Source organism: Acromyrmex echinatior, chromosome 18 (assembly GCF_024713525.1).
Source record: "Acromyrmex echinatior isolate Ae372 chromosome 18, ASM2471352v2, whole genome shotgun sequence".
NCBI lineage: Eukaryota > Metazoa > Arthropoda > Insecta > Hymenoptera > Formicidae > Acromyrmex > Acromyrmex echinatior.
Window position 1 is genome coordinate 5822271 of NC_141869.1, and position 27730 is coordinate 5850000.

Below are 27730 nucleotides of genomic sequence, written 5' to 3' on the forward strand. Positions count from 1 at the left end.
ATTCCTGTTACTTCATATTCGTGTCATCACTTATTTATTCAAAATGAAAATAAAAAAACAGAAAATAAATAACAATAGAAAAATGAAAATCGCACGATGTCTTAATACTTAGCGATCAGATAATTGTATCGCATTATGCAAAAAAACAAGGCAGATAAAATTGATTTATTGATCTCTTTAGTAATTTGTGATCAATCGAAAAACACGCTCGTGCGACGAGCTTTCTCGTTATACTAAAATATCAAGGCCGATGCTAATTACGGTGACGCGATAAGAGGTGATATCGGCCGAAGAAGTGAGACGGCTTAAATCTTCTCATATTCGAGAAATCGATTTAAAGGCCTTGGAGTCTGGACCGACACTTCTGATCTCGCACGCAATTATGCTTATAAATGACTTGGTTTTTGCATCACAAGTGCAAAAAAATTCTGTACATCGAAATCAAGTTAAAATAAGAGTATACAAATTACTCTATTTATACAAGCCGTTTTCACTCCCGATTATTTTTTTTGGGCAATCGAGTCTTGTATATAATAATTAAAGCAAATATATTTTTAATATCTACTTTAAAAAGTCTGATTGCTCGAGTGATAAAATTATTTTTTCGATTTCTGTCTTTTAATATAGAATCCATAGTATTTGGGAAATACAAATTCTATTTATTATTTCAAGGATTCGTGCAAAACACATTACTAATTGAGCGATAAATCGGCACGAATCATTGTTTTTTTATTTCGGTTATTATATATATATTTTCTTTTAATCATTTGTCATCAGCATTTTCAATTCTTTTATTGTCGAAAAGAACACTATCAAAGGAATTCTTCTCTCAGCAATTTTTGTTTGCAATTACAGACTACGTTTTTCTAAAAGACTTTTCTATTTAATATGTCATTGACTCATTTAATTAATACACTTTTACAAGTCAAATATTTTTCTTTTGTTCTTTATACATAACGAAATCTAGTTTCTAATAATAATAAATGCTATCATATAGAAAAAAAGAATTCTTGCGTGTAAAGAAAAAAGATAGATAAACCATTTATTGGCATTCTAGAACAAGTCTTCTATGAAAACAGAATATGTAGCTAATAAAGCAAAAAAGAGGAGTCTTATTGAGTTCTCTCGTTATCGTCACGCGTCTTTTATCAACTGCATGACACAACTGAACAAACGAGATACCTTTAAGCCGAGAAATCGTGGCAACCTTCGACCAAGCGTATTTAATGTAGTCCGTCAAAATAATCTTTATACAAACTATGTAAAAATGTCAAAATGAAATAGCCAATTTATATTCCACTCGTGACATTTTTGAAAGATGCGACGATGTTCCACCCAATCGATTCGTGTTCTATGCACGCCTGTATTGCAAAATATTTTATAGATGCTTATTATTTTTTCAATCACTTAGAGCATTTATTTCAAGAGCCGAAATCCCTGAAATATGTAATGCTGGAAGTAAAAACAATTCGCATTCTATTTCATGTAAAATTTTTTACCTCTTCATCGAGAAATCTAAGATTAATAGTTAACTAGACATGCGATAAATGCGCAGTAGATAAATATCTACTTTCTAAGTAATTGCAATATTCTTTTATTGAGTAAAACTCACGTGTTTTATTTCAAATATCACATAAAAATACAAGTATCTGATTGATATTGGCAGTAAAATAAACTGAGTAATCTAAAAAAAAAAGTGGAATAAAGTTATTACATAATACTTTCGTGTTAGATGCGTCTTCTTGATATATGAAATAAAATCATGCACGTTGGGAACATCGGAAAACGTAATATACTCGATCATGATGATTGTCATATTTTAACCGCGTCAGCTTTACAAAAAGAAACATACTAGAAAAGTATCTTAAAGTTCTACAAATGTTGACATCACGTTTTATTACTTCAACATTTGCTATGCAAATGAGAACTTAAAAATTGCACTAATGGAAAAAAAACGGAAAAAAACTGACGTCATTACGCGCGTATAACAATATTCATGAAAGTCGTGCTACGTAAAAACAAAATTAAATCACGATTAACCTTTCGACAGTAATTTTGCTCCGATGTCTTCGATACAATGAATAATACGCGTCACTGAGATACAGAATTAATTATTATAGTATAGATAAACGCGGAAGATATTTTACGACCTTCGAAATATGATAGTATTTTTTAAACTAGCCATAGAAATAAAAAAAAAATACGTATCTCAATTACAGAGATAATAAATGATAAATGTTTCTCTGTGATATCGCATGGAATGGGTGGAATATTCCTTTAGTATTTGGACTTCTATTTTCATTAGTCCTCAGAGGGAACATCGTCATATTTTTCAAGAGATTAAGGCAAAGCAATTTACATTCTTCGAAATAATTCTATAAATTGCGAGTGACTCAGTAAGATGAGTCTAGTTATTCTTATCAAAGATATACTCGCGAACTGATGCCTAACATAAACGTCAACTTCGTTGATAAACATATATATATGCCTACGTACTAAATGTGTCTGACTCAGTTCTAAAATTCAGCGAGAAATTGCCGCGGACAAAAAGGTTTAGAAAAGAATAGGAGGGACAGAGAAACCGCATTAGCTGATAATACAATGTGAAAGGTGCAGTTAATACAACTGCAGTCGGCTGAAGAGATGTTGACGTTGATCGGTGGCCTCATCGTTGCTTATTTCGTCTACATTCTGATTTCAAGGAAAAATGGTAAATATCTGTACTAAATTTCAATGTTTATTTTTTTAAAATATACTCGGTATATTCTACTAAATTCTACAAGTTTCTATAATTTTTATCATATATGTTTTAACCAAATTTTAATTCTATCCTGTCTTATGTTTTATGAATATAGGTTTAAAAATATATATATAAAATTAAAAATATTAAAAATAATCGAAATAAAATTAAATGAAATCAATTATAATTTTTCATGAATGTAAAAAAGTAACAACTAACTCCATTGAATTATTCAACACCAAAAATAATTATTCACATTATATATGTACATATTTAGTCAATCTTTGCTATCGTAACATATTGTTTTATCAATTTTGCAATGAAAATGCGTCATATTAGTGTACTATTATCTTTCCGCCGCAAATAGTTCCGATTTCTTATCTTCTTATCTCTAAGCAATCGCACGTAGAGAAACGATTAACAGCAATGGTTATCACTGGTTTGCAATATAAAGAAAACATTAACCTGACAATTACCGCATGTAGTATATCAATTATATTACTATTTTTAGAGCGAAAAATTAAATATGTACATATATATTATAAAATAATATATTAGTGTAATAAAGGAATATACCTATATTAATTTTTTATCGTCTAAACGTAAAGCGATTTAATATTAACTATTTAGGAAAATACATGATTTCTCATTTTCATAAATACAGAAACATCGTATTTATTCTACACATTTAATTATCTGTATCTTTATTTTTTGCAATAAATAGCAAATGATGAAAATTGTAGGAGAAAGAGATATTTAATATTTATTATTATTATTCCACACTTTTCACTTCTCCCATACATATACATATATGTGTACATATTCTATTTAATATTATATTCCACTTTCTTTTTTCAAACTGTATTATTCCCACTGAGACACTTCCAAACGAATTTTTATTTTTCAATTATTGTATATTAGTAATCCTAAATTTTCGTATGAAAACGCGTCGTTCGCACGACTTGCAATCCTCTCGCGAGATATCGTTCTCTCCACGTAGAGAACTGGTCCAGTAACCTCATCTTGAGATCGTCAAGTGCGATCGACCATTTATAACATAGCAATCGACAGAAAACGAAAAAGAGGAAATGTCTTGGCGCAACGGTTTTACTACTTCCGTTATCCGGATTTTTTACGCGAAAGATTCTCGCGCACTGTATTAAGGTGTCACATTGAATGAACGTTGGATTTCTCCGGCAGAGTTTCCCACATAAAGCACACTCGTTATCGCATCAGATGCGGTTTTAACTACCGAATTATTCGCATATAAATGAGAAAACCTCTATCTGTAAACCAAATTTGTGTTGTATAGAGCATTATTCTAATAGCATTAATAATTGACGCTGCGTCGTGAGAAAGCAGTCCTTAATTTTCTTAAATTCAAAGCTCGTAAAATAAAACAATAAACTTTGTTTGCTATTTTACGATTACTCCTAGTCGAAGTTAAATCTATTATAACACGAGGAAAGTTGCACAGAGAGAATTAATTTAGCCCGCAGCAAGCCAGTAAAATAATGTGTCGGATAGAGAATTTATGCAGATCCTCAAGCTATTCGCAAGACTCGATCCGTTCACGTGATTATAATTTAACGTACAATTTATATGGAAAAAAGATGTCAACGTAACCTTCAAGATCACTGACACATAATAAATCAAAATTGTTAACATAGAATTCTTAGATATTTTCTTCCATTTAATCGATCATAGTAGGAAGACTTGATTATCACGGATTAATTATGCGCAATTATTATTGCTGTACGTCACGCTACCGCGACAGGTTGTTCCATATAATCGTACGAGGAAAGCAAAAGATCGATGAAAAGCTGGTAACGCTGTTACTGATTTATCGTCATTAATAGATGTCAAGAGAGAAGGCAATTTAACTTGCTGAAGAAACTTCTTCAACATGCCGGCTAATAATGCTAATGTTTTAAGGCGGTTGAATCGCGCGCAAAATACCTGCAGTCGGCCTTCACCTTCTACGACGTGAGATCAAGGCTGAATATGTCCTCGACAAGGTAGATCCTCGATTATGTATATGCAAGAAGTGACTGTGTGAAACATGAGCGTTATACCAAGAGAAAGAAAAAGAAAGAGGAGACGCGCACGCGATGTATTTATTTGCAAACAATCCAGTGTTGCTCGAGGATTATTTACCGTCTATACAAGATCTTGCGAGCAATGTATATCTTTCCAACAAAATATTCTTGATATTATATTGCAATGAATTTTTATAAATAAAAGATTATCTTACATTAAAACTTGAAAAGGTCACATTTCGAAAACAGAAAAATTACTATTTTTACATTTTATTGATAATGGAAATTTTCCATGTATTTTGATCAAAAATTTTTTCATGAATTTAACAATTTCTTAAAAATCATATGTAGTTACTCAAAAATTTCAGCAATTATTTTTGACATTCAAAATGATAAAAGCAGCTCTCTAAATTTTTTAGAGTGAAATCTTACTCCAAAAGAATTGAAATACTGTCACTATTGAAAAAGAATGAAATGAATTTTCACTCTTGAGTAAGTGTGACAGATTTTCATTCTTTTGAAATGGGATTTCACTCCAAGAAATTTAGAGGAAAAAAAAGATTTCTTTTGAATTGATTTTTTTTTTAACGGATGAAAAGTTCCTAAGTTTCCACGAGATAAAATCTTTTTGGAATATATGGCATTAAGAAAACATTTATCTTTCAATTCAAATTTTCAAAATTTAGGAAAACATTTTCTAAATATTCTGCTTTTAAAGATCAACTATTAAAATTAAAATTCACTTAACATTTTCATTCAAATTAATTAAGATAATACGAAAAGTATGCAGAATTTTGAATTAAGACATTACTTAAATGATTTAAAACCCTATAGAATTGAGACCACCGTTGACGTCCAGAATGTCAGGTGAAAATCAGACGAAGTAAAAATTACGGACCTCGAGTTTCCCGCGGAAAGAGTTCAGGAGGTCGGTAAATTTCACCTGACGGCCGCGATCCACGTCGGACAAGATACGTAAAAGATGAAGAGAGAGAAAGAGAAGGAGCGGAGAGACGGGATGAAGTCGCGAGAGTCGTCGACGAGAGGAGTGGCCGTAAGGATGCATCATCGGCAGCAAGGTCGCGTCGGAGAAATTACCGCGGAGAAGTGACCGGCTGTATCGCCGTTATCTCTTGCCGTGACTCGATCATCGCCAAAGAAAGTGCGGTGCAACTCGCGTTTATACTATACCCCGTTTTACTATAACCGTTCGCAAGGTGCGCTGGATCGTTCACGATAGAGTGTCCGACAGTCACTCCGCGGATACCATGATCGAGCCATGCAATTGCCAATCCATCGCGGATCGATAACACTCGGGGACCAGTGAGAGAACACGATGTAAAATAGTTCTAAAAGAAGATTATAGAAATTGCGATTTCTTAATCAGATGAAAATTTTGTGTTCTCAAATAGAAGTGGTCTTACATTCTTATGGACGTCTTATATCAATAATGAAATGTGAATATATATGTATATGTATAGCTTATAAGGATAAAACACATTGAGGAAAACATGATCTATATTGCCTCATGGCCTTTGGTTAATTCATCGAAATCAGTACGCGTTTAAGCGTCTAATAATTAAAAAGCTCTTATGTTCCATTAATATAAATTAACTTCAATCGCAGTTTGCTTACTCTTCATTTTTTTTAGTTCTAAAAATTAGAAAAATATGAATAAATTGTAAATATGAATAAATTGAATCGAGATTGAATGTAGATTGAAGTTAATCTGCATTGTTAAAAGTAAACATTAAGATTTTAGTTTATTATAATCATAAAGGAGTTGGTGAACGCGAGGATAGTAATGTTAAGTATAATATTTGAATTTAACGGTACAACTGACTCGTAGAAGTACTTCTACATCACACGCAATAATTGCAGATGCTACGATCAACAGAATATATTCTCATCATCGATCATTGCAATGGCAACGTTGATATCGACAATTTTCCAACTTAATGTTTCAGATAAACCGTCTACGGATCCGCCAACTATGGCGCATGCGGCGCTCAGAGAGATCGTCGAGAAAGCCGTCGAGGAAGCTCGGAAGTTGCCAGGATTAAATGCATCCGAGGACACAAAGCAACTTCAAGAAGAACGCGCCGTCACGGATGCTAGTTATGAGGATCTCCTCGCTACCGCGATACTCAATAAGGTTGTTTGAATTTAAGAAAGATTTCCTCAATTAATTATGAAACAATATTGTCGAAGCATTTTAAATTAATGAAAATGAAATTTAAAAAAAAATGTTATATTAAATTATTTAAAATATATTTTACAAAAAATATATTTTAAAATTAATTATAAAGAAAAGAACTTCTTTCTATATTCTCTACATGAAATATAAATTCATACTCGAATGTATAATTAAAAATTAAAATGTGCGTTATATTTCTATAATTTATAATTTGTTACTAATTAAAAATTCACCAATGAAGCACTGTACTTAAATTAAACAAATCTTTAATTAAATCGAATTTATTATGCGCATTTTAGGTCATCGAAAAATATCAAAGAGAACGAGTTGACGGTAACAGCAACGTTCTACACGACACAAATTCGCCTAAAGCAAAATATACCGCAAGTACGTACAATTTACTTAACGTATTATCGCGCATGAAGCATCGAGAAGTCGTATTTACGAAGATGATGCTCCTTTTTCAGATGACAGCAAGCATGGCCTTGAGGAAGATGTGGCGAGTTACGCATCCGACCATCTTGAGTGCAACGGTGATCATAGTGCATCGATCAGGCGGAATGAAGATCATCATAAACCGGTGTCCTTTACGGTACGGATGCCGATTACAATCGCATTTATATATTCTCGCATATCACAGTACAGAATCAATGAAGTGCAATGAAAGATGAAAAAAAATTTGCATATCAAATTTAAATTCTTCAACACAGCATAATCAATATAATAAAACATAAATTGTATATTATATGCTCTCTAAGGGAGGGAATTGAATCCTGTTACAGATGGAAGAAAGAATCGAAGAAGTAACCACGATCACGTCGGACGATGATGAACTTCGAGACAACGGCACCTTGGAATTCGGTTGCAGTCGACGCGTACCGTTTCCAGAATATGGGATGGACATCATTGACCGTGAGTATCTCGACTTTCACTTTGAATGTCATTTACATATTTAAAAAGTACGCAGAATTATGTCTAGAAGTAAAATATTCTGTTGAATTATGCAATAATATGTCAAAATTAATTAACTAAAATCTCGTTGACTCACAATCGTTCTTAATTTAAAAATATATTTCAATATTCAGACAATTATCTAATCTTCTTCAATATTTTTTTCTCTTTTAAAAAAATGTAAAAAATAAAATATTTCATGTGATTGTTTCCGACGATAAAGCAAACAACTTTGTAACATCGCACGTTACATAATTAATTATCTAAGTCTTTTATAATAGCTCCGCGAGAATTACCCTCGCCATCGCCATCATCATCGTCAGATTCTTCAGATTTAAATCGCAACGAATATCCGCCAGTCAGAACGAAACGTCACGCTGGTCACACGATAGATATAGTCTCGCCAATCGAGTCTTGGGAGGATAATTGGCTATTCCAGAAGAAGAGGAACTCCCGATCGCAGCCAGACGCGGTTGCTATGTTAGTACCGAGCTCTAACGCATATTACAAAGCTCTGATTGGCGATCGGAATGCTGAGGATACGTCCGATTTATCTGAATGTTCCTCTACGAAATCTGACGAAGAGATCGAAAAGGAACTGATGGAGGCGATCAGCAACGTGATTCCGAGAACTCCTAGGATCTCCGAAAGCGATGTGATAAATGATCAGATAGAAAATCATCAAGAAGGAACAAGCAAGATGCAATTCGAAAAAGACAAGGTCGATATCTGTCAAGTGATAAAGAAAACTGAAAAGAACGCAACTGTTTGCGAGAGTTATGATGAGAAAAATGATGAGGAACACTTGAAGACTTCAGAAAAGAAAACAGCCAAACGTGAAGATGATAAAGAAAAACGAAATGAAAATTTATTTATGTTGATAACAGTAGCAAAGGGAAATGACGAAGCCAAAGAGAAGCCTAAGGATACAGTCGAAAGCAGCAAAAAGATAACCGCAACCGCGATGGAAAGTTCTGTGCAAAAGGAAGTAAAGATGAAATCTGAGAAATCGAGTGAGAGGAGCGATCGAGGGGAAAACGTCGCGGACGAAAATGAAGAGCAACGAGAGAGCGAATATACCGAACATTACGACACCGCGATCCAGAGACATTTGGACAGTTTAACGAAGATTGAAGTTTACTCTGGAGAGAACGAGACAATCGATGGAATGAGAAAAATGACAGACGAACAGCTTAGAAAATCAGAGACCAATTCGATCGAACAACCAAAAAGGTAGGAGTCTCGAAATATCTCTCTCTTTTCTTCTAATAAATAAAGTAAAAGAATAAAATTACAGTTTATGTTTTAAATTTATTTTAACTAACAATTACAAGATTCACATAAAAATATTATTAGGCACACTAACATCTACTTTGAATATGGTCTTCTTTGCTTACTTGTGTTGAATATTTCTCGATTGATTTTCACTTACTATTGTTAAATAAATACATATGTATGTGTGTATATATATATGTATATGCGCGCGCGCGAATTTATATATACGTATATATATCGTGAAAGGTATTATTTAAATTTATATTCACCTGATTTCTATTCTTTAAATTTTTTTTTTAATTCTTGTATGTTTGCAAGAATAGATAATAAATATAGCGTTAATCAAATATATTAAATACTTATATTTTTTTCATTTATCTTAAATTTATTATCTACATTGTTACCTATTATTATAAGTTGAGTTCTTAAAACAAAGGATAATTGACAGCAAATACCATAAATCAATTTTTTGAGTTAAAACTTAAATAATAGTTAATAAAGTGCGTAATATTTTTGGCCAAGATTGTATAAATGAAAGTTTCGATAATATAAATGAAGGTTTCAAAAGAAACACGTAATAAGTATAATAATAATTCCAGTTTCGTACGCAACTTGGTATTGCATGGCGAGTTTCATATCCTGAGTTTCATACAATTCTTTTCGTAGTTTCGCGGCGTAGTGGCACGGTGTGTCTCTTTCATAATTCTTTTCCGATTTTATGCAGTGAACATTCAGAAGCCGAAGTCCACCAATTGTTTTACGCAACAATCGACAAGAATCACGTCAACATGATAAGTGAAAATGATCCATTAAGCACCCCTCCACGACCAGGTAACTTTACTATTTGCGATGAACCTATACGCACCATATGTAATAATTTCTTACATTCTTGAATTTATAAAAAAGAACAAAACAGAAATTTTATTTTAGCTTTCTGATGTATAAAATAATTTATTAATATAAATTTTAAATATAAATTTTATATTATTAGGTGTTGGAATTAATTCGTAGCGTTTTTAATGAAAGAATGTTATTTATTTCACATGAGCATTAAAAAATACATTAATGAAAGTACTTCCCATCACTTGTAAAACGCTACGAATTAATTCCAACACCTAATAAGAAAATGATAAACACATATCTGAAGAAATTATTACATAACATGTAATCGAATATGCGAGATTCTGAGAAAAAATTTTATGCTTCAAAGAATTATGTTATATAAAGTAGAGGATAACGATAGCGTTTAAATCTCTATTTCTTTGAAATATAAAAAACAAAATCTTAATAAACTCTTAAAAAAATTTTTAATACATTAAAACGCGAGAAGATTCATGAATATATAATGAAATACTCATGCACATCATGATGAGCACATTGTCAATATGACGGTGAATAAATATCGGACAGGCACAATAGCGGAACGCGAGCACAAAAAATGGGAAAATGCTCCACCGATCGAAAACAATCCCTACAGCGAGGAGAGCATACGAAAGCGATGTTTGGAAAGGCAATATTCGAGAAATTCGGATATTTCAGGGTAAGAGAAATTATGTAAAAAATTTTGCGAATATCACTGTAGACAGAAGCTCTCAGCTCGATTTTTCACTTTGTTCAGAGCCCATTACGAGTTAACAAAACTGAATGAAGTAAGTCTGGAGACACTGACACCTGGTCGACCGGACATCAAACGGTAACTTTTGTTAATCTTTCCGAAAGCTATAAGAGAAATAATTAAACGCTATATCAAAAAATCAAGCGAATTTATTTCTTTTATTAGCATTTTTGCATTAAAGTTTTTGCTAAAGTTTATTTGAAATATCAATTTACTACGAAAAACAGAAGTAAAAAAAAATTACAGCGTCATGGAGAGAAATAAATTTGTTAGAGCAAAAAATGACTTATTATGTGATAATTTGGTGGGAAAACAGATTAAAATAAGTTACTGTTGTGAATCATTTTTCATTATTCATCGATGTAGCAAACAGTACAGCGATACAAATCACAAGTATATTTATTGTAGGTATAAAATATAAATATACTGCTAGTATAACTTATAATGTCAGTAACAACAAATATAACGACTAGCATTAGTCTTCATGATAGAAGAATTATCTAACAACAAATAAAAAATAATAAATCATTCATTTTGCCATACCAACACATTTGTTGTCACTATATTTATAAATCAAATTGTTACAGATACTGGTGGCTTATTAAATTAACAAAATTTTTTCTTTCTGTGCGATTTTTTCTTTCTGTATTTTCCATTATAGAGCTCCTTGATACTAATAATTCAATTTTTTTGTATAGATTCGGCAGGGATTACTATATCAACCAATCGAAGGTAGCCAGTGGAGAACGACAAGAACGGATCAAGTCGGCGATGTCCTCGATGTCGAGTAGACCGAGCAGCTCGCTGTCCCAGCAATCGAGCTGCGCCAGCGATGAACAACACGAACAACAGGTGAGTCATGACGAGCTCAAGCAATTTGAGGCTGCTTCGCTGCGCGGCAGTCTTCCTAGACGATGCTGCCGCGATCCCCTCGCCAGTCCACACTTCGCGATCAATCCTCTCTTACATCTGGAGTCCGCGAGCGATCAATTGCACCACGATGACGGTGAGCGAGCCGAGACTCTCGTAGGAAACGATGTTCGAATAATATGCTCCGAAGAAAAAGAAAGCAAGAAAGGAGACGTGAGGGATGATCAAGGATCTAAGAATTCCGTGGAGTTGAATATAGGAGCTATTTTTGAAGAGGACAGTTACGTCCTGACGGAGAGCCTAAAGGTCGACTCTCCGAAATCAATACCGATGGACTGGAATCGATTTTGGGACAATCACCAAGGAGAAGAGCCAATAGTACCGCGGTATGACATTCGTGCAGGATCGCCGGGCGATCGAGATGATCTAGGCGATCACGACTCCGGAATGTGCTCGATCGGTTCTCGCGACTCGGAGAACAGCGAACGCGATCGCTGGCGACAGTTGTTTCGCTTGGCGGATAATCTCAATGGTAATGGACAAATATCTTCGGTCGGCGGTAGAAGATTTTGGACTACCGGCGGATACAAATATCACACGTTCGGTGGCATCAGGATCCAACCGAAGAAAATGGAGAATCCCGACGATGACCTCGAAGATGAATCCATTTCGCCGGAGGATCCGTTTGAGGATTGCAGTACGGAATTTGCAAAATTGAAGTTTCAAACCTTTGGCGGAATTAAAAGAAGCAGGAAGATCGACAGTAGAAGAATTCCGAACTACAGGAGGATCCGATTGAGACCGATCCTGCCGGAAGCTGCGTCTGTCGTTCCCAGTCGCGATCTTGTTGAAAAGAAAGGATCGATGAATCTCAAATTGTACTCTAATGTCGACTCAGGAAATTGCAATCAGCCAACAAATTGGAATCGTTCCGTAAGTTTGGAAGGATTCGCTAGTTTTGAGCACTCAACATATTCCACTTTCGAGGAGAGCGACTGGCAGGATGAGAAAAATGATGTCACGAATAATCGGATATCCATTGGATATCCGCAAATTGGACGCAGTAAAAATCGAACAAGCACTTCCAGAACTAACTCCATGACGAAACGCAAGACTATGATTCGTAAGAAGAACATAAATTCGTCTTCTCTCTGTCCGAATGAGGACGATGAGTGGCAGGATGAGATCGATTGTGCTTCCGACGAAATTATAATGAACAAGTTCCTAAAGGATGTCTCGAGGAGGCGGAAAGCGAGCGTATTCAACAATGACAATATCGTAGCGCGAGGAAGAGAAAGATCTAGAAGGCATCGAGAAATTCTTGAAGATGATAACAGCGAAAAGTTAAAGAAATCGATAATCAGAAATACTGAAAGAGATCTAAAAAATTCAAAGGAATCTCAAAAAGAAGAGAATGATCATAAGAAATTGTATGTGAGAAGTTTGAGTGACATCACGATATGGTGATGATAAAGAGAAAAGTTGACTTGAAAATGAAATAAAAATCGATATGGAAGAATGTACACGATGTTAATAATTATGATGTTATTGTCATAAAGAAGTATCGCGAGAAGTATAGAGTTATATACTTCAACAGAAATAATCTTAAGATGTCTTTGCCATATTATATCTCAAAATAAATTTTTATTTTATTTTTATAAAATTTTCTTATCACGATTGATAAGAAAAGGTGGGAGCCAATATACTTCAAAATGAATTGGTTATTATGGAATCCATTATATTAAAACACTCAAAAATGAAGAACTTATGAGATTTTACTTTGAAACAACGCGAATCTTAGAAATTCAGAATGCGAGCTGCAGTGTGATAATTGGTGGATCCAGCTAACGATTGTAAAAAAATTATTAAGAATAATTTATTAATTGTTATAATATTATATGTGGTTGATGTATATTTTTTTTTCGATATTATAATGTACCTGAGAAAATGCGAATGCATTCTTGCCAATATCGTGGCTCTGTGGCCATATTCTTCGAGATAAAAGTATCACGGCGTAATGCGCTAATATATTATGTTATATACAGGTCGATTAAAAGTGCATATTTATAATAGCAAATGGCTAATAAATACGGGTATATAAAAATCTGAGCTTTCGTCACAATAATGCCGACCTTCCGCTCCTAAACAAATTTCTTAATTAGATGTCCATTTTTTATTATTATGTTTATAGATAGTTCTTAATTTAAAACGCTAAATTAATATAATTTCTAATTATTAACGCAAAACTAATATAAATTAATAATTAACTTAATAATCAGAATTAATATTTACATTACCCGTTCAGACATAAAAAATATTACACAAAATAATCTCATTAGAAGATATTTAAAGAATATATATATATATATATATATAATTATCTATTTAATTAAATATAACTTGTGAAAAAATATCTATATCTATATATATATATATATATATATATGATTTTAGGTAATTTTTTCATGAAAATTATATTTGATAGTTAGATAGATACAAAATTGTTGAAATCCTAGAAAATAATACATTTATCTAACACGGACAATTTTGTATATATATATCTCATATTGAACTGAAAATCTCAACTATTTAAGTAATTTAATTGAGCAGGTAAAAATTTATACCTTCGCATGTAACATACAGGTGATGGTTACTACTTGACATTAATAACATATAAGAATTATTGCGCAGTAATTCACAAATTGTGTGATTCTATTTTAGATTTCTTTAGTATCAAATATTAAAGAATATTTATATTATACATTATTTATAGTATATTATTACATATAATGTCTTTTAATTTTCTTTTCGTTTTTTCTGGCATATATTTAAAGATATAACGCGAGATTTAAATTATATTTTCATTTTTTTCAATGAAAAATCACAATTATCAAATGAATTATTTTAGAAAATTTTGTTATAGTAGAACCTACCAACTTCTTCATGATTGCTTCAGAAGTTGTAATGTAAATAATAATTACAATATTAATACCATACTTCTCGACATTATCAAACGAATAGATTATTATATGAAATAGATTTGCGTCTTCATATTCTGCATTGTATAGTTTTTATGCAATTGAAGACACATGCTAAAAAATGTTTCGAAAGAAGAAAATCGAATTTTGTTCGCATGCATTAACTATGACGCATATATAAATTTCATTTCTGTACATTTTTTAAGTGAAGATGTCAATCCAAGACATATCTTTAATCGACAATTCGAGTTATTTACTATTGGAAATGCACACATCACGCTTGCACAAATTGCACATAGAATGTGATCTAATTTGCATCTACACATTCTCGATATATCGCGTATACTACTCGATTCGCGTTAACACAATGGAATCGATTCCGCAATTACGAACTACGAAAGAGAATATTTTAATCGGTAAGTACTACCTATCTACAGCGTATGTGATGACTAACAAATAATCGTATTTATATATATATATATATATATATATATATATATATATATACGCTCGAAATGTAAATCCTAATATTTCTCGCAATTTTTTGTTGCCGTATCCTTCTAAACCCCAATAATCATATAGCAATTAATATGTACATTACTCATATTATTTGTAAAATTTATGTATTTAATAATTTCTTTAAATCCGTACTAAAATTAGAAGTACTAATCCGTAATTAATCCGTACTAACATGTTTTATACATTATTCATAAGTTTCACCATCTCATCAAAAATAATGCTTCACTGCAGTATTAATCATGATGAATGCTATTCATATATAATCATATTAATAAACAATATTGCATAATTAATTTGCAATGTATAAAGATTACATAATACATTAATAAAAAGGCTTTTTGAACATATTAATAGAAACAGCTTATTCTTAATTTGCAAAAGCGAATGCATAAGTGTGCTTAAAACATATTAGTCCGTGCTGCTATTCTTCCAAATTTTTTGTGTAAATAAGAAATGAAAAACTTCGATATTCTCTAATATAGCACGTAAATTGTTATACTCTTCTCTAACACTCAAGTTCGAAAATCTTTTCATCAAAATTTACATATTTGCGTAAAATTTATATATCCCGTATTAATATTGAGAATTTAAATTTGAACATCTTAAATACACAAAAAGAACATCTTAAATACACAAAAAATTTGAATCCGTTAATAAAATCGCGACTGATATGTATTGAGCAAAAAAGTGTCCATGATTAATAATTATTGTCTTTTCTTTCAAAATCGATAATATTATAGATCATCAAAAATTGTACTAACCAATATTAATATTAAAAAATTTTTTTATTTACAATATCACTATTAATATTATTACAGCGTTAAATATTAAATTTATATTAAGAATATTGTCATTTATATTAAAAATATTACATCAGACAATAATATTAATCGTATGACAGTTTCATGAGAGAAAAAAAGAAAGGTAAAAGGAAAAGGAACAGGAATTTTGTGACTCGCAGCATGCAAGAGAAAGTAAAAAAAAGAATAACATTCAACATACAACATAAATTACGCAGTTTTCGAATGAATCCTACATTAAATCGGTAACATCAGTCGATTCTTCATATGTTCCAGGAAGAACGACTACCTATGTCTAAAGAGACCAACGATAGTATTTCGATCCTGCAAGAAGATAAAGATACGAAGATGCCGGCCTCATGGCGCAAGAACAACGCCGAGATAATTAGTCTCGAAACGAATAATCACGCTATGAATTCGCGTGTTCCCGTCGATCGTCAGAAAGTCAAAAGCGAGAAAGACACGCCTGATGAAACGACGTGGAAGGACCAACAAACGGACGACATTCTGGAAAATCAAAGAAAAAACAACAAAAATGAGATTAATGCCAAGCTTAATAATCAGGAGCAAAGTATCGAGGCTGAACATAAGGACGACATGGAGCGAAAAGTTCGGAAGATCGACTTAAAAGCATACGGTTTCGAGAACGAGTTTTCGGATAAGAAGAAGCCTCAACAAATCCGCCAACAAAGAATGGTGAATAGACTGGATCTGAGCTCCTTCGGCTATCAAAATGGTCTGCGTCGCGCTCACTCCAACAACCAATTGGACCAACCATTACGGAAGAACGACAAATCAAATTTAACTAAACATGAATATAAAGAATATCTGATCGACGTGCCGAGATCATTCGGCTGTAAGGATTTCGAGAAGAGCTCAAGAGGATTCAAGCTGCGGGACGAAGTCGAGGAGATAAATTCGCGGCTAATATCCGTCAAATCGATGCCAAATGTCGCTGAAGACGTATGTTATCATGCGAATCCGGTTTACGTGAACGATGCGCAGGATGAACTGACCGCCATAAATCTATTGGATCTCGTGAAGGAACGCGATGTGATCATTGAGGATGACATTTCGCTGTTAAACGATTACGATGAAATCTCGTCCGACGTCGAAAGATCTTTCGAGGATATATATATTATGACCAAGGCTCAGTCTCGAGAGACGAATGAAGAACTGCGGGTGATGCCTTCAGTAAAAAGACTCGCGGAAGTGTTCGGCAGACGACAGACTTCTGAAAAGACTGCCGTGCCCGCGAAAGTGTACAGAGCTTCGGTAACTAACGAAATACCCATTTCATTTCAGTTAGATTTCAGTTTAGTCTTGGATTGATATCGAATTTCGATGCATTTGTTCGGAGCAAGAATAATATGCGTTCATAATTCATAAAAATAAAAGATATACATAGACAAATAACTAAATAGATGGATTTATTTAGAAACAAAAATAGTAGTAAATGTCTACAAGTAAAATATTTACCAGAATTTTCAAAATTTGAATGATTACAAATTCAGATGAAAAAGACCTATGAACTATAAAGCCTGCAGGCTTCTTGCTCTGAATATTTAATTTATTGCATAAATTTATCGGTCACAGTAATTAACTAAACTAAATTGTAATACAATCCCAAAAATTATGACATCATATATTTGACAGATTAATAATATTTATTTGAATAATTATTCATGATACAAATATTTATGAATATTTATATTTTTAGCCTCAGAAGCTTTAGAATTAATATAGCATTTTTTAAATAGGCATCATACAATTCATACATCAGTACAATTTGTATATTGGATCAAATCGATTTTCTATCTCTCGCAGGTGGCGAAAGTAGATGATGCCAAGGATAGATCGGCTACTCCTGAAGTACAGATAGTTGAAACGCCCAGGCAGATGCACAGTTTGACAGCCAGATCTCTTTCGAGGGAATTTCGGGAGGGTTTACGTCAAATACCCGGAAAACTGACATCGCTACCAGTCAGTCGATCGTTAATAGAAGAGCGACCTACAAATCGAGCAGAAATCGTGCGATCGAAACAAGAGAGCAATGACACCACCGTAATCTCACCTGGCAAGCTCAAATCGAACATAATATTTTGGGAGCAAATGCAGAAAAAAAGTTAAACAGTATTTTCCCATGAATTCTTAATAATCGTTGCAGTATTCTGGTATTTACAAGACAGAACGAAAAGTTACGGTCGCGAAATCAATTTTGTATATATGTATATGAAAAACAGAGATTGGAAATTGCGCGATCGCTAAGAAAACCATGGCTTAGTACGATAAAATCAAATCAAGAAGTTAACTCGAAGAAATATATAACTAAATAGTGTAAATATAATTATTGTGGGGTTTAATGGCAAATAACAGTTACTAAAATTACGGCGACAAATCGCTTTCAGTCAAAAGAGGATTTATTGCCAATTTCGCAATTCATTCAATTTTGTATATTTGTAAATGATTTTTGTACGTAGAATTTTGCTCAGTTTCGAACTGAGTGAAAATGTGGAACTATTCAAACTTCACGCAAAGTCAAGTCAAATGTGACATTTTAGAAACGGCATTTATAAGAAAAGATAATTGCTACTTAATTAAGAGTTAAGTAATTTGCATTCATAAAGTTGCCAACGTTGCTATCCTTGCGAGCGGCAAGGGTGTGTTAATGTCTGCATCAAAAGATAGTTCCTTAGGCCGGCCACACACGTTCAAATAAACTTACACAGGTATGCTTACGCGAATCACTTGTACAAGTTTACTTGAACGTGTGTGGCCGGCCTTAGCGTAAATTAATTTTGAGACATTGTAACATGATAGGATAATTTTTTCGCTGTAAAAGCGATAACAGGAAGATAGCTTTATATAGAAGTGTAATGAAATTCGTGCCAAATGGCATCGCGACATGATATGTTGATTGCCAAAGAAAGCATTCGAACATCGTGTTCGAGATGAGAGACCAGGTTAATCCTTTCTGTCCTGATTTATATTACAGGAGCGTTTTTAATTATAAAAAAATTATTCTTAAATTTAAAAAAAAATTGTTGAAAAAAATAAAAACGAATTTTCTAAAAATGTGTACATATTAACTTTTTTGTTGAAGAAAAAAATTGAAAGAAATGTAGTTATTACAATCACGTTGTGCTACAAAGAGCCAAAAAAGAGTTAACCCAACGCGTTGCCAATCGAGGGAAATAATTATTTCATAACGTAGATTTTAAGATTTTGCGAGCGTTTTGTATATTATTACAAATACGAAGATATATTCATGTAATTAAATAAATTATCAAGGAAGAAAGAATATTATTCTTGATTATTACCCGTAATTAATGTGACGAAAGTAACGATTTCAAATTGAATCGTTTTTTTAAATTTACTGATAAAATTTCGGCGATTTAATTCGCACGTGTATAAGTAATAAATAAAAACATTAATAAATTTATCAGCAAATAATAATTCATCAATTTCGTGTAATCAATCAAATATGAAATGTGTACTTACACTTCGTAGCGTGATTGATCAAACCTCGTGGCACGATTAATGATTGACACTACGTAATACACTCTCTTTACTAATATTAATCACACGATACACGCAACAAAAGAGGAAATACAGAAAAGATACGATTGCACGAAGTGATAATTTGCCCAGCATTTCTTACAAATTTATCTAATGGATGAAATTTAAATGAGAAGTTTTTAAATCACCAATGTATATAAAATATCAAATTTAAATTATCGGTTGATAAATATTAAAAAATATAATTAAGCACAGATGAGATTAATTGGAAATTAACTTATTAATTAAACAAAACGCGATGATATATACATGACCCAAGTTTTGCAATTTGCATTCGCCTGCGAACAACATCTCAAAGAAGAATAAGATACGCGAACTATGCGGAGCGACACGTCCCACGTACTACCGGTCCGTTTGATTGTAAATGATAACGCGTTGACCTTGCGTACAAGCAACAGACTATTAACCGAGCGTCGCACAGGCTGAGCCCCAATTCTAGGAAATGACGCGGTAATTTAAAAACAACGAAAACAGTCTATTCTCGTTACAACTTATTATTAACACGCATTTATATGGTGACAGTGGAACGCGTGTTTTCGAGCGCATTGCTTATTGTAACGATCATTTTCTGCAAATGTATGTATCTCATACTAATTTACATTTTTATTAATCACAATTAATTAATTCTCTCAATCCATAATTTTATCAGTCAAGCTAATTTATCAAATATTATGCGTAATTTGAAACAGAAATAAGTGCAATACAATATAACAGACAAAATTGGAATATTATAAATTAATTTCGATATACGCGAGTGATATAGTTTTTTTTTTGTGTTTGTCCCTTAAAATTAAATCCCTTCAAAGTGCGGGATAACATAAATCATAGAGTAAAGTAATAACGTTAATTAACACGCGCCTTTCCAAGATTGATTTACGCGTACAAAATTACGAGTGTATCATTTAATTTTCATTTTCAGGCAGTTTCAATTCCAATTAAATGTACACTATTTAATTAATCTCGTGATGTGAGATGAGTGTTTAATTGAAATGCATAATTAAAAGTTGTGAAAATTAATCTTCATATTTTTTGGTCGTTAGTTAAATGTTACCGATACCTACCGAATGAATTGTCATAGAGTTGCAACGCGTTTAATTAGAGAGTATAGTGATAATAATTAAAGAACTCTATTTTAATATGTATTTATTATTCGCAATAATTACTCATTTATCAACTGCGTAATATAAATTCGATAATTATTTATATTATAAAATTCAGAACAGAATTTTATTAATAATTTTATGTATCACGCATAATATTAGAAATATTTATAAAAAATTAGATTACATAAAATATATAAAATATATACATATATAATATATTAATATATTATTTTATATATATAATATATATATATATATATATATATATATAATATATTAAAAAAATAAAGTTATTAATTAAGAATTGTTTTGAAATCTTATGTGAATTATAGATTATCTAACGGACTTAAAAGCATGAATTTTATGTAATACTGTTGATTTTCTTCCATCGTTTGTAACTCGAAAATAATCAAAACTTCGATATTTTCATAAGAAAATTTTCGATTTTAATTATAACACTCTTAGAAAATTGAAGATATTCTGTATATTAAAAATAAATCGTGACATTAAATCGTGATATTAAAAATAAAACATGCAAGGATCTACTAGAGATTGTAAGTCGAAAAAGAAATTAAAAAATGCATGTGAAAATATTTTAAGGGAGATAAAGAAATTTAATACATTAATAATATCGATATCAAAAGAAAATGTTATTTTATATGAATTAAATAATTATCGTTATGTCTATGTTAATTATGTCCATAAAATTCAATAAGATTGACGTCAGAAAAAAATAAAAGACATAAACATTTACAAATATTGCTTAAAATTAAAGTACTCACATTAATGGCCTTCTCAATAATAATATTCAATGCTTCGAATCCTAATTTTCCATTAGCTTCCTTTTGAATACCAAAGCGAAAAGTTCAACGTAGATAACATGAATATTCAATCCGCTTTGCGTAATATTTCTTGCGTCGTAATACGTATAATCTGGATGACGCATGGTAGTAAATCGCACGAACTTGTTTGAAATTTCGTAGACGATGCCATCCTCCTAATTCCATATTATACAACGTGTCATCTATATGAATCAATTAAATTGTCTAGTTTAGTATTTTCTTCGCAACGGAAGTTTTGGCGGAAATTTAAATTTTATTCGCATTAACATTCCTTATATCGCATTTGTAAATCACGAGAAAGCTAAAATTATTCACTATAAATTCACTATAAATATCGGATATCTAATATATATCAATTTTAGAATATTTCGCAATTAATAGTACAACTGTAAACGTAGTGATTAAGATTATAAATATCCAAGTAATGTAGTGTTTAATTTATCCAAAATAATTATTTGACACAGCATTGCAATCAATATGGTGGCAAAAATTTAATCCAGTCAGCAATCCAGTAGCAAAAATGAGCATTGTGCTGTCAGATTTTATACTCAAAAACGATTTTAATATTTTTATATAAAAAAGAGGATATTTTAGGTTAAATTGTAATACAAAATAAATTGTATATTTAAATACAAAAGTAAAAAAAAGAAATACATTAAAAAATCCTAAAAACATAAAAACATGTATTTAATATTAGCCAAAAACTAATCACTAGATCATTATTAATTTATTATGTATTTATGATAAAAAATTTGAAAATTATTATTATATTATATTTTAACAATGTGCGATAGGCTTAATAATTTCTCGTTTTTTTCGCCCTCTTTTTTTCTCTCTCAAAATGAGAATAAAAAATTAGTGTACTCTCCGGACACGCTAAAAATCCAGTCAAACATTCTCGGATGCTTTAAAAAAATAGTACATGCTCGGAAAAAACCGAACGTCTGAGTAGCGTGTAATTTTTTTCCCTAAGGCAGAAATATAAAAAGTGAAAATTTTTTGCAAATAATGTGTGTATGACTGTGTTTCAAAATTTACTGCCAGTACCAAAAGTCTATAGTTTACGATTACTACAGATATTACAGACTTCATTGTTTTGCCTTTCGCAAGAAGAAATAAAGTCCCGATATTCGAATATTCGAATCGACTTTCGATTCCGCCGCGCGTTTCACTTAACCTAACCGAATATGAACATATTTCTCCCCCGAAATTCGTGAGAATGTCGAAATGTCACGGATCATTCCGACATTTTTTAGAATAAAAATAGAGAGAACTCACATTCAACACCAATATTTTCACCGTCGTCTTCCTCAACGACCACTTCTCGCGCTTTGGCGATGTGCCGCGCCATCAGCCACTGCATTATGGGCACAGAATCCATCGTCATGACGTCAAGTTATGTTAGTCGTCGATCGTTCTGTATTGTTAACTGCTTCGACGAAACAATGATCTTCACGACCGTAGACACGAATGGAAGCAACATGATGTTTATTCTTCACCCACGTCGTTTATCCGTCCGAATCTGTCACAATCTACCATTCGCGCTTATCCAACACCGCCATAATAACATTCCACTGCACTGGACTGCATTTCCGCTCCCGACCTTCCAAGTTCCATTTCCGTACGTTCCGTCGAACGACGCTGCGCATCCCGCTCTTTTAAGGCCACAGCACAGACTATTGCATAACGCATAACGCATAATGCATAAGCGAATCAACTAATCAGAATCTTTCATTTCCTCTTATTCCAATGGAAAAGAAGAATTTCGATTGGTTGATTCCTTTATGCATTATGCATTATGTGTTATGCAAGAGTCTGTGCTGTGGCCTTAAAAGAGCGGGATGCGCAGCGACCATTAAAGGCTGTGTTTCAAATCACTGCAAGCGCTGAAAATCTATAGGCTGTGTTCAGCGAATTCAGTTGAGTGAGCGCTCGCTGTTATTGGTGTATTCTTTTAGATTATTCAGAATTTTAAATCTGGAAGAATACATCAATAGCAGCGAGCGCTGAATCAACTTTTGAATTCGCTTCGAAACCGCCAATGCTTCGAAGCGTTTAAAAATACACAAAATACATTTTATATTACAAAAATTGGCCTGTCAACGCTGGAAAGTTGGATAGAAACTTTAGCGTCCATAGGTAAAATTACATAGAGTGAATACGAACACTAAGAAAAGTAATAACTAAATTATATTCAAATTCAATGCAATGTGAGTTTTGTTGAATAAGCATCGATTTAAAAATACCAATTGAAATAAACTAATGTATAACTACATAATAACTATTTAAAAAATAGGTTAAACTTCTTATGCGTTACAAATAATACGTTGAACAATTTTATACTCCCCATCTCTAAATAAAAGACGTAGAAGATGCAAAAGAAGAAATAATAGGAAGTTAGGATAATACACAAATATAAAAAGAGGAATTATAAAGAATTAAATCCATTTTTTTTTCTATTGTGCAATCTCAGTCTTTTTAACTATCTATTTTTATATATTTTGTTATATTTCTTTCATAATATCCAAAAATAAAATAGTATAAAAAGTGAAATAAAAAAAAAATATATATATATACATATATATGCATATATATGCATGTACACACACATACACTAGTGTACATGTATATACATAGTGTATATGTATATACATATATACACACGCATTTCAAAATATAATTATGTAATTTTTTATATTTGTATTAAACAACAATTTTCATCCAAAATTGACAATCAAGTACATAATAATTACGTTTAGAACAATATTGTTCAAAACAAGTCGATAATTTGATATTGTATAGAATTATACAATATTTTATTTTATTTTTTTTTTTAATTTTTTTAATTTGAAATGCAGAAAAAATTATTAGAACAGAAAAATTATAACTTTTGATCAAATAATTATATTTTGAATAATTACAAAATGTTAAAGAAACTTTGTACTAAAAAGATCTTTAATAAAATTTTAAATGAAGAAATTTTTAGCAAAATCTTTTACTAAAAGAAATATTTTACTAAAAGAATTATTTGATAAGAATCAATTCTATCAATCTTTGAATTATTATAGTAAAATGATTCGTTAATTAAAAATAATTCATTAATGATTTTACAAAAATATACGAAGGACAATTTTTGCTCAATGAACACAAAGTTAACGTTACTATTAGTTATAATTTGCCACTCAACAATTGTAATATAACATATATAATATATTTCATTTTACAGTTATATTGTTGAGTGGAAAAATTACAACAGGTATGTTACACATAACTTGTGTTCATTGGGTGTCTTGCATGCATCAATCACTCGTGAACTCACGGTGATGTAATTGTTTTAATTATTCTAATTGTAATTGTTTTAATACATTGTAGTTCTAATATAGTGAAATGGTACTGTTTGCATCAAATAATCACTATTCTTCATTTGATAATGGAATATGAAATTATCAACTATTGTTGAAATATGAGACATCTGTATGTTTTGGACAGTCATGCATTCTTTGTATTCCGCGCACATTTCCCGTACTTTATCACACACCATTTGAACTGCATATATCAAGCAACATCGTATTTGCAATTCCTCTATATCGCCATGACATAACATACAATCTACGAGAAAATGAATAAGTTTTATTATAATACAAACCTTCCATAATAAAAATTAATTGGGACTAAAAAAAGTTTTCTCTACCCAAAAATTTAAATTTACACACAATATGTAAAATGTCAATAGCCAATATATTGATAAATTCATGTGAAATTATAAAATTCTAATAAATCTTCCTTCAGTAAATGTTAAGTAAATCATAAATAGGATAGATCATATAATGCTTGTTGTTAAAAAATTACTTTCTAAATACATACAATACTATATTGCATTGCGACAATTTTTTTGCATGTTCTACAAGTTAGAAAATTTTTTATATCCATTAGTCATGAAATTCTTTAAATGGAGCGAATTCCATTCTATTCCTAACAAATAGAATATTTATCATTTATAAAAAGTGATTTTAAAAAGTGATAAATATCTTACTTCTCAAAAGAAGCTGGAGATTCTCTGTATAGCGAATAGCTCCAAAATGTAAAAGAACTTGAACCGCACGGTAATCCTTTAATAATGTAGATGTCTTTATTGAACTTTTTGAACTAATAGGAAAGTAAGTTTGTAAATCACTTATTAATAATTTGGCCTTAGTATAGAGGCGAACTAAAAGAAAGTTGAATAAAATGAATTTATTAATACAATCTATGTAAAATATTATTTAAATAATTTTATTACAAAGGGATCATATCATTATATAGCAATTATTATTTCACAGGTATATTTGAAGTTTAATTCTTATTTTATGAACTTCAATTATTCTTAAGACAATTCAAATATGTCCAAAAACACAATAAATATTTTGTAATGCTTGCGTTCAAATATGTCCAAGCATAATAACTTCAAATATATTAGTTTAAATGTCATATTAAATTAAATATGAATGTATTGATATAAAAATTCTGTGAATCTATAATATCGCATATTGTTGAATAATATAATCTCTAAGCACAAGACGTTCTCAGGATGATCTTGAATACAGTGAGGACATATATAGGATATGTGTAGGACATTATGAAAAATACAAATTTTATTTAATTAAAAACTAATAAAAACACTTCTATAACATATTCTAAATACCTAAGAACGTTCTGTGGATTATCAAATAAGCGTCATTATATTCTATATACATCTACAGAACATTCAAATCCGAAGTTCTAAAATCTCTGTAATCCTTGGGATCTATTTTTGAATTTTTCTAATATTCTAGATCTGCAACTAGGTGGTGTCGTTTCATTTAAATTTAATCATAATCTTTATATATCCAAATTTATGTAAACTTAGACATGTTATAATTATTTGTATTGAGTTTTCGTACTTCGAGCGAGATATGATTGTATTTTTTGCTTCAACAAAGCAATGAATCTAGTAATATTTTGTAAAATATTTCAATCTTGCAAATTCAGCATACTTTATCCGAAAGATATCTTGCGATTGTCCTTAAGATATGTTTAGGATATCCCTTGGAGACCTATGCTATATGTGAAGTAATAGAATTGTCCCAAGGATCACAAAATGCACATATTTACGATTTTTAATTTGGATGTCCAAATAAATGTATATAAGACATAATGAGGCACTCATTCCATAGTTCAGAGGACGTTCTCAGGACGTCCTATGAATATCCCGTTTAGCTGGCAAGACATCTCTATGGTATTAGAGATAATATAACAATAATTACTTGGTTTTCCACGAAACATTATTTCATCTTGATAAGACTCAAATTTAAAGAGTATTTTCATCAATTTATCTGCATCATATTCAGATTCTCTTATGCAATTTATAAAAAGACCTGCAATATAACAAAATCTTTTAATTGGTTCACATATTACGTATTATATATACATACATTTATAATATCTATTATATATACGTATTAACTGTCCTGCAATTAATCTCTTTCCTTTGATAGTATCTATATTTTTGCAACGTTCTTAAAATTTTACTAATTTTTTCATTATTATTTTTACGTTTTAATATTTTATACGTACGACATTTATAAATACTAATTTTTGTATAATTATCAAAAATGTATAAATGCTAATGCATTTATGATCGTATAGTTTTTCTTTAGTACATTTTAAACAAGGAGTTGACTCTCTCTTGAATCAAGAGTCTTGACTTCTCAGTCAACTTATAGTCGACTTTCAGTCGATTTCATTGATTGGGAGCCAATTTACAGTGATGCCGACTTGGAAGACTAACAATCGACTATTTTCGAGAGAACATTTGCCGAGAGTCGACTATTAATCGAGCTGACTTCAAAGTCGACTCTTGACTTCTTCAACATGTAGTCGACTTTTAATTACTTCGTATTGTTTGGGATATTTTATCAATATAATAATATAATATTAACAGAGAATTTTTCCTTTCCTCGAAAAAGAAAGTCTTCAATTGTTTGCATAATAAACAAAATTATTATAAAATCGCACAAGAAATCAAGAAGTAAATCACGAAAGAAATCAAGAAGTAAACATCTTTTTTCGGATACAATATTTCTCTAATTATACATACCCCCATATTTCTTCTTTAAAATTTTTCCGACGCGATGCAAAATAATACGTCTTTCTTCTAAATACGGAAGGATAATTTCATCATCTCCTCGAAAAATGTATTTCATC

The 27730-nt window shown here is 31.3% G+C and overlaps 3 protein-coding genes across 9 annotated transcripts in view; 2 read left to right on the forward strand and 1 right to left on the reverse strand.

Annotated features, from left to right (window-relative positions):
- LOC105144839 (uncharacterized) overlaps positions 1–13791 on the forward strand; it is a 162858-nt gene extending 149067 nt beyond the window's left edge. For 3 of the 6 annotated variants that reach the window (XM_087415397.1, XM_011054040.2, XM_011054036.2), the window contains exons 6-14: positions 6747–6934; positions 7276–7363; positions 7444–7568; positions 7759–7888; positions 8209–9160; positions 9927–10033; positions 10613–10742; positions 10821–10895; positions 11516–13791. In XM_087415397.1, coding sequence (XP_087271523.1) covers positions 6747–6934; positions 7276–7363; positions 7444–7568; positions 7759–7888; positions 8209–9160; positions 9927–10033; positions 10613–10742; positions 10821–10895; positions 11516–13154 — 3434 coding nt within the window. In that variant the 3' untranslated portion in view covers positions 13155–13791. Of the gene's footprint in view, positions 1–2514; positions 2711–6746; positions 6935–7275; positions 7364–7443; positions 7569–7758; positions 7889–8208; positions 9161–9926; positions 10034–10612; positions 10743–10820; positions 10896–11515 lie in introns of all 6 variants that reach the window. The other 3 variants (XM_011054037.2, XM_011054038.2, XM_087415396.1) reach the window with 3 other exon arrangements.
- Positions 1–27730, reverse strand: part of LOC105144930 (queuosine 5'-phosphate N-glycosylase/hydrolase-like) — a 62282-nt gene that overhangs the window by 31688 nt on the left and 2864 nt on the right. For both annotated transcript variants that reach the window (XM_087415419.1, XM_087415420.1), the window contains exons 3-7: positions 27624–27730; positions 26791–26901; positions 25542–25715; positions 22787–25117; positions 21449–21690 (exon numbers count right to left, since the gene is read on the reverse strand). The exon at positions 27624–27730 is cut by the window's right edge and continues 53 nt beyond it. In XM_087415419.1, coding sequence (XP_087271545.1) covers positions 24867–25117; positions 25542–25715; positions 26791–26901; positions 27624–27730 — 643 coding nt within the window. In that variant the 3' untranslated portion in view covers positions 21449–21690; positions 22787–24866. The remainder of the gene's footprint in view (positions 1–21448; positions 21691–22786; positions 25118–25541; positions 25716–26790; positions 26902–27623) is intronic.
- Positions 15498–19285, forward strand: LOC147906775 (uncharacterized). The gene is made up of 2 exons (XM_087415418.1): positions 15498–17259; positions 17812–19285. Exons 1-2 carry the CDS (start codon positions 16252–16254, stop codon positions 18112–18114), a joined length of 1311 nt encoding a protein of 436 aa, XP_087271544.1. The 5' UTR covers positions 15498–16251; the 3' UTR covers positions 18115–19285.

What these genes read in the sequence shown, in the direction of transcription:
- LOC147906775 (XM_087415418.1), top strand. Translation starts at nt 16,252, where the DNA reads ATGTTCCAGGAAGAACGACTACCTATGTCTAAAGAGACCAACGATAGT. An exon ending in CGAAAGTGTACAGAGCTTCG is followed by an intron (nt 17,260 to 17,811) that starts GTAACTAACGAA and finishes TATCTCTCGCAG; the next exon opens with GTGGCGAAAGTAGATGATGC.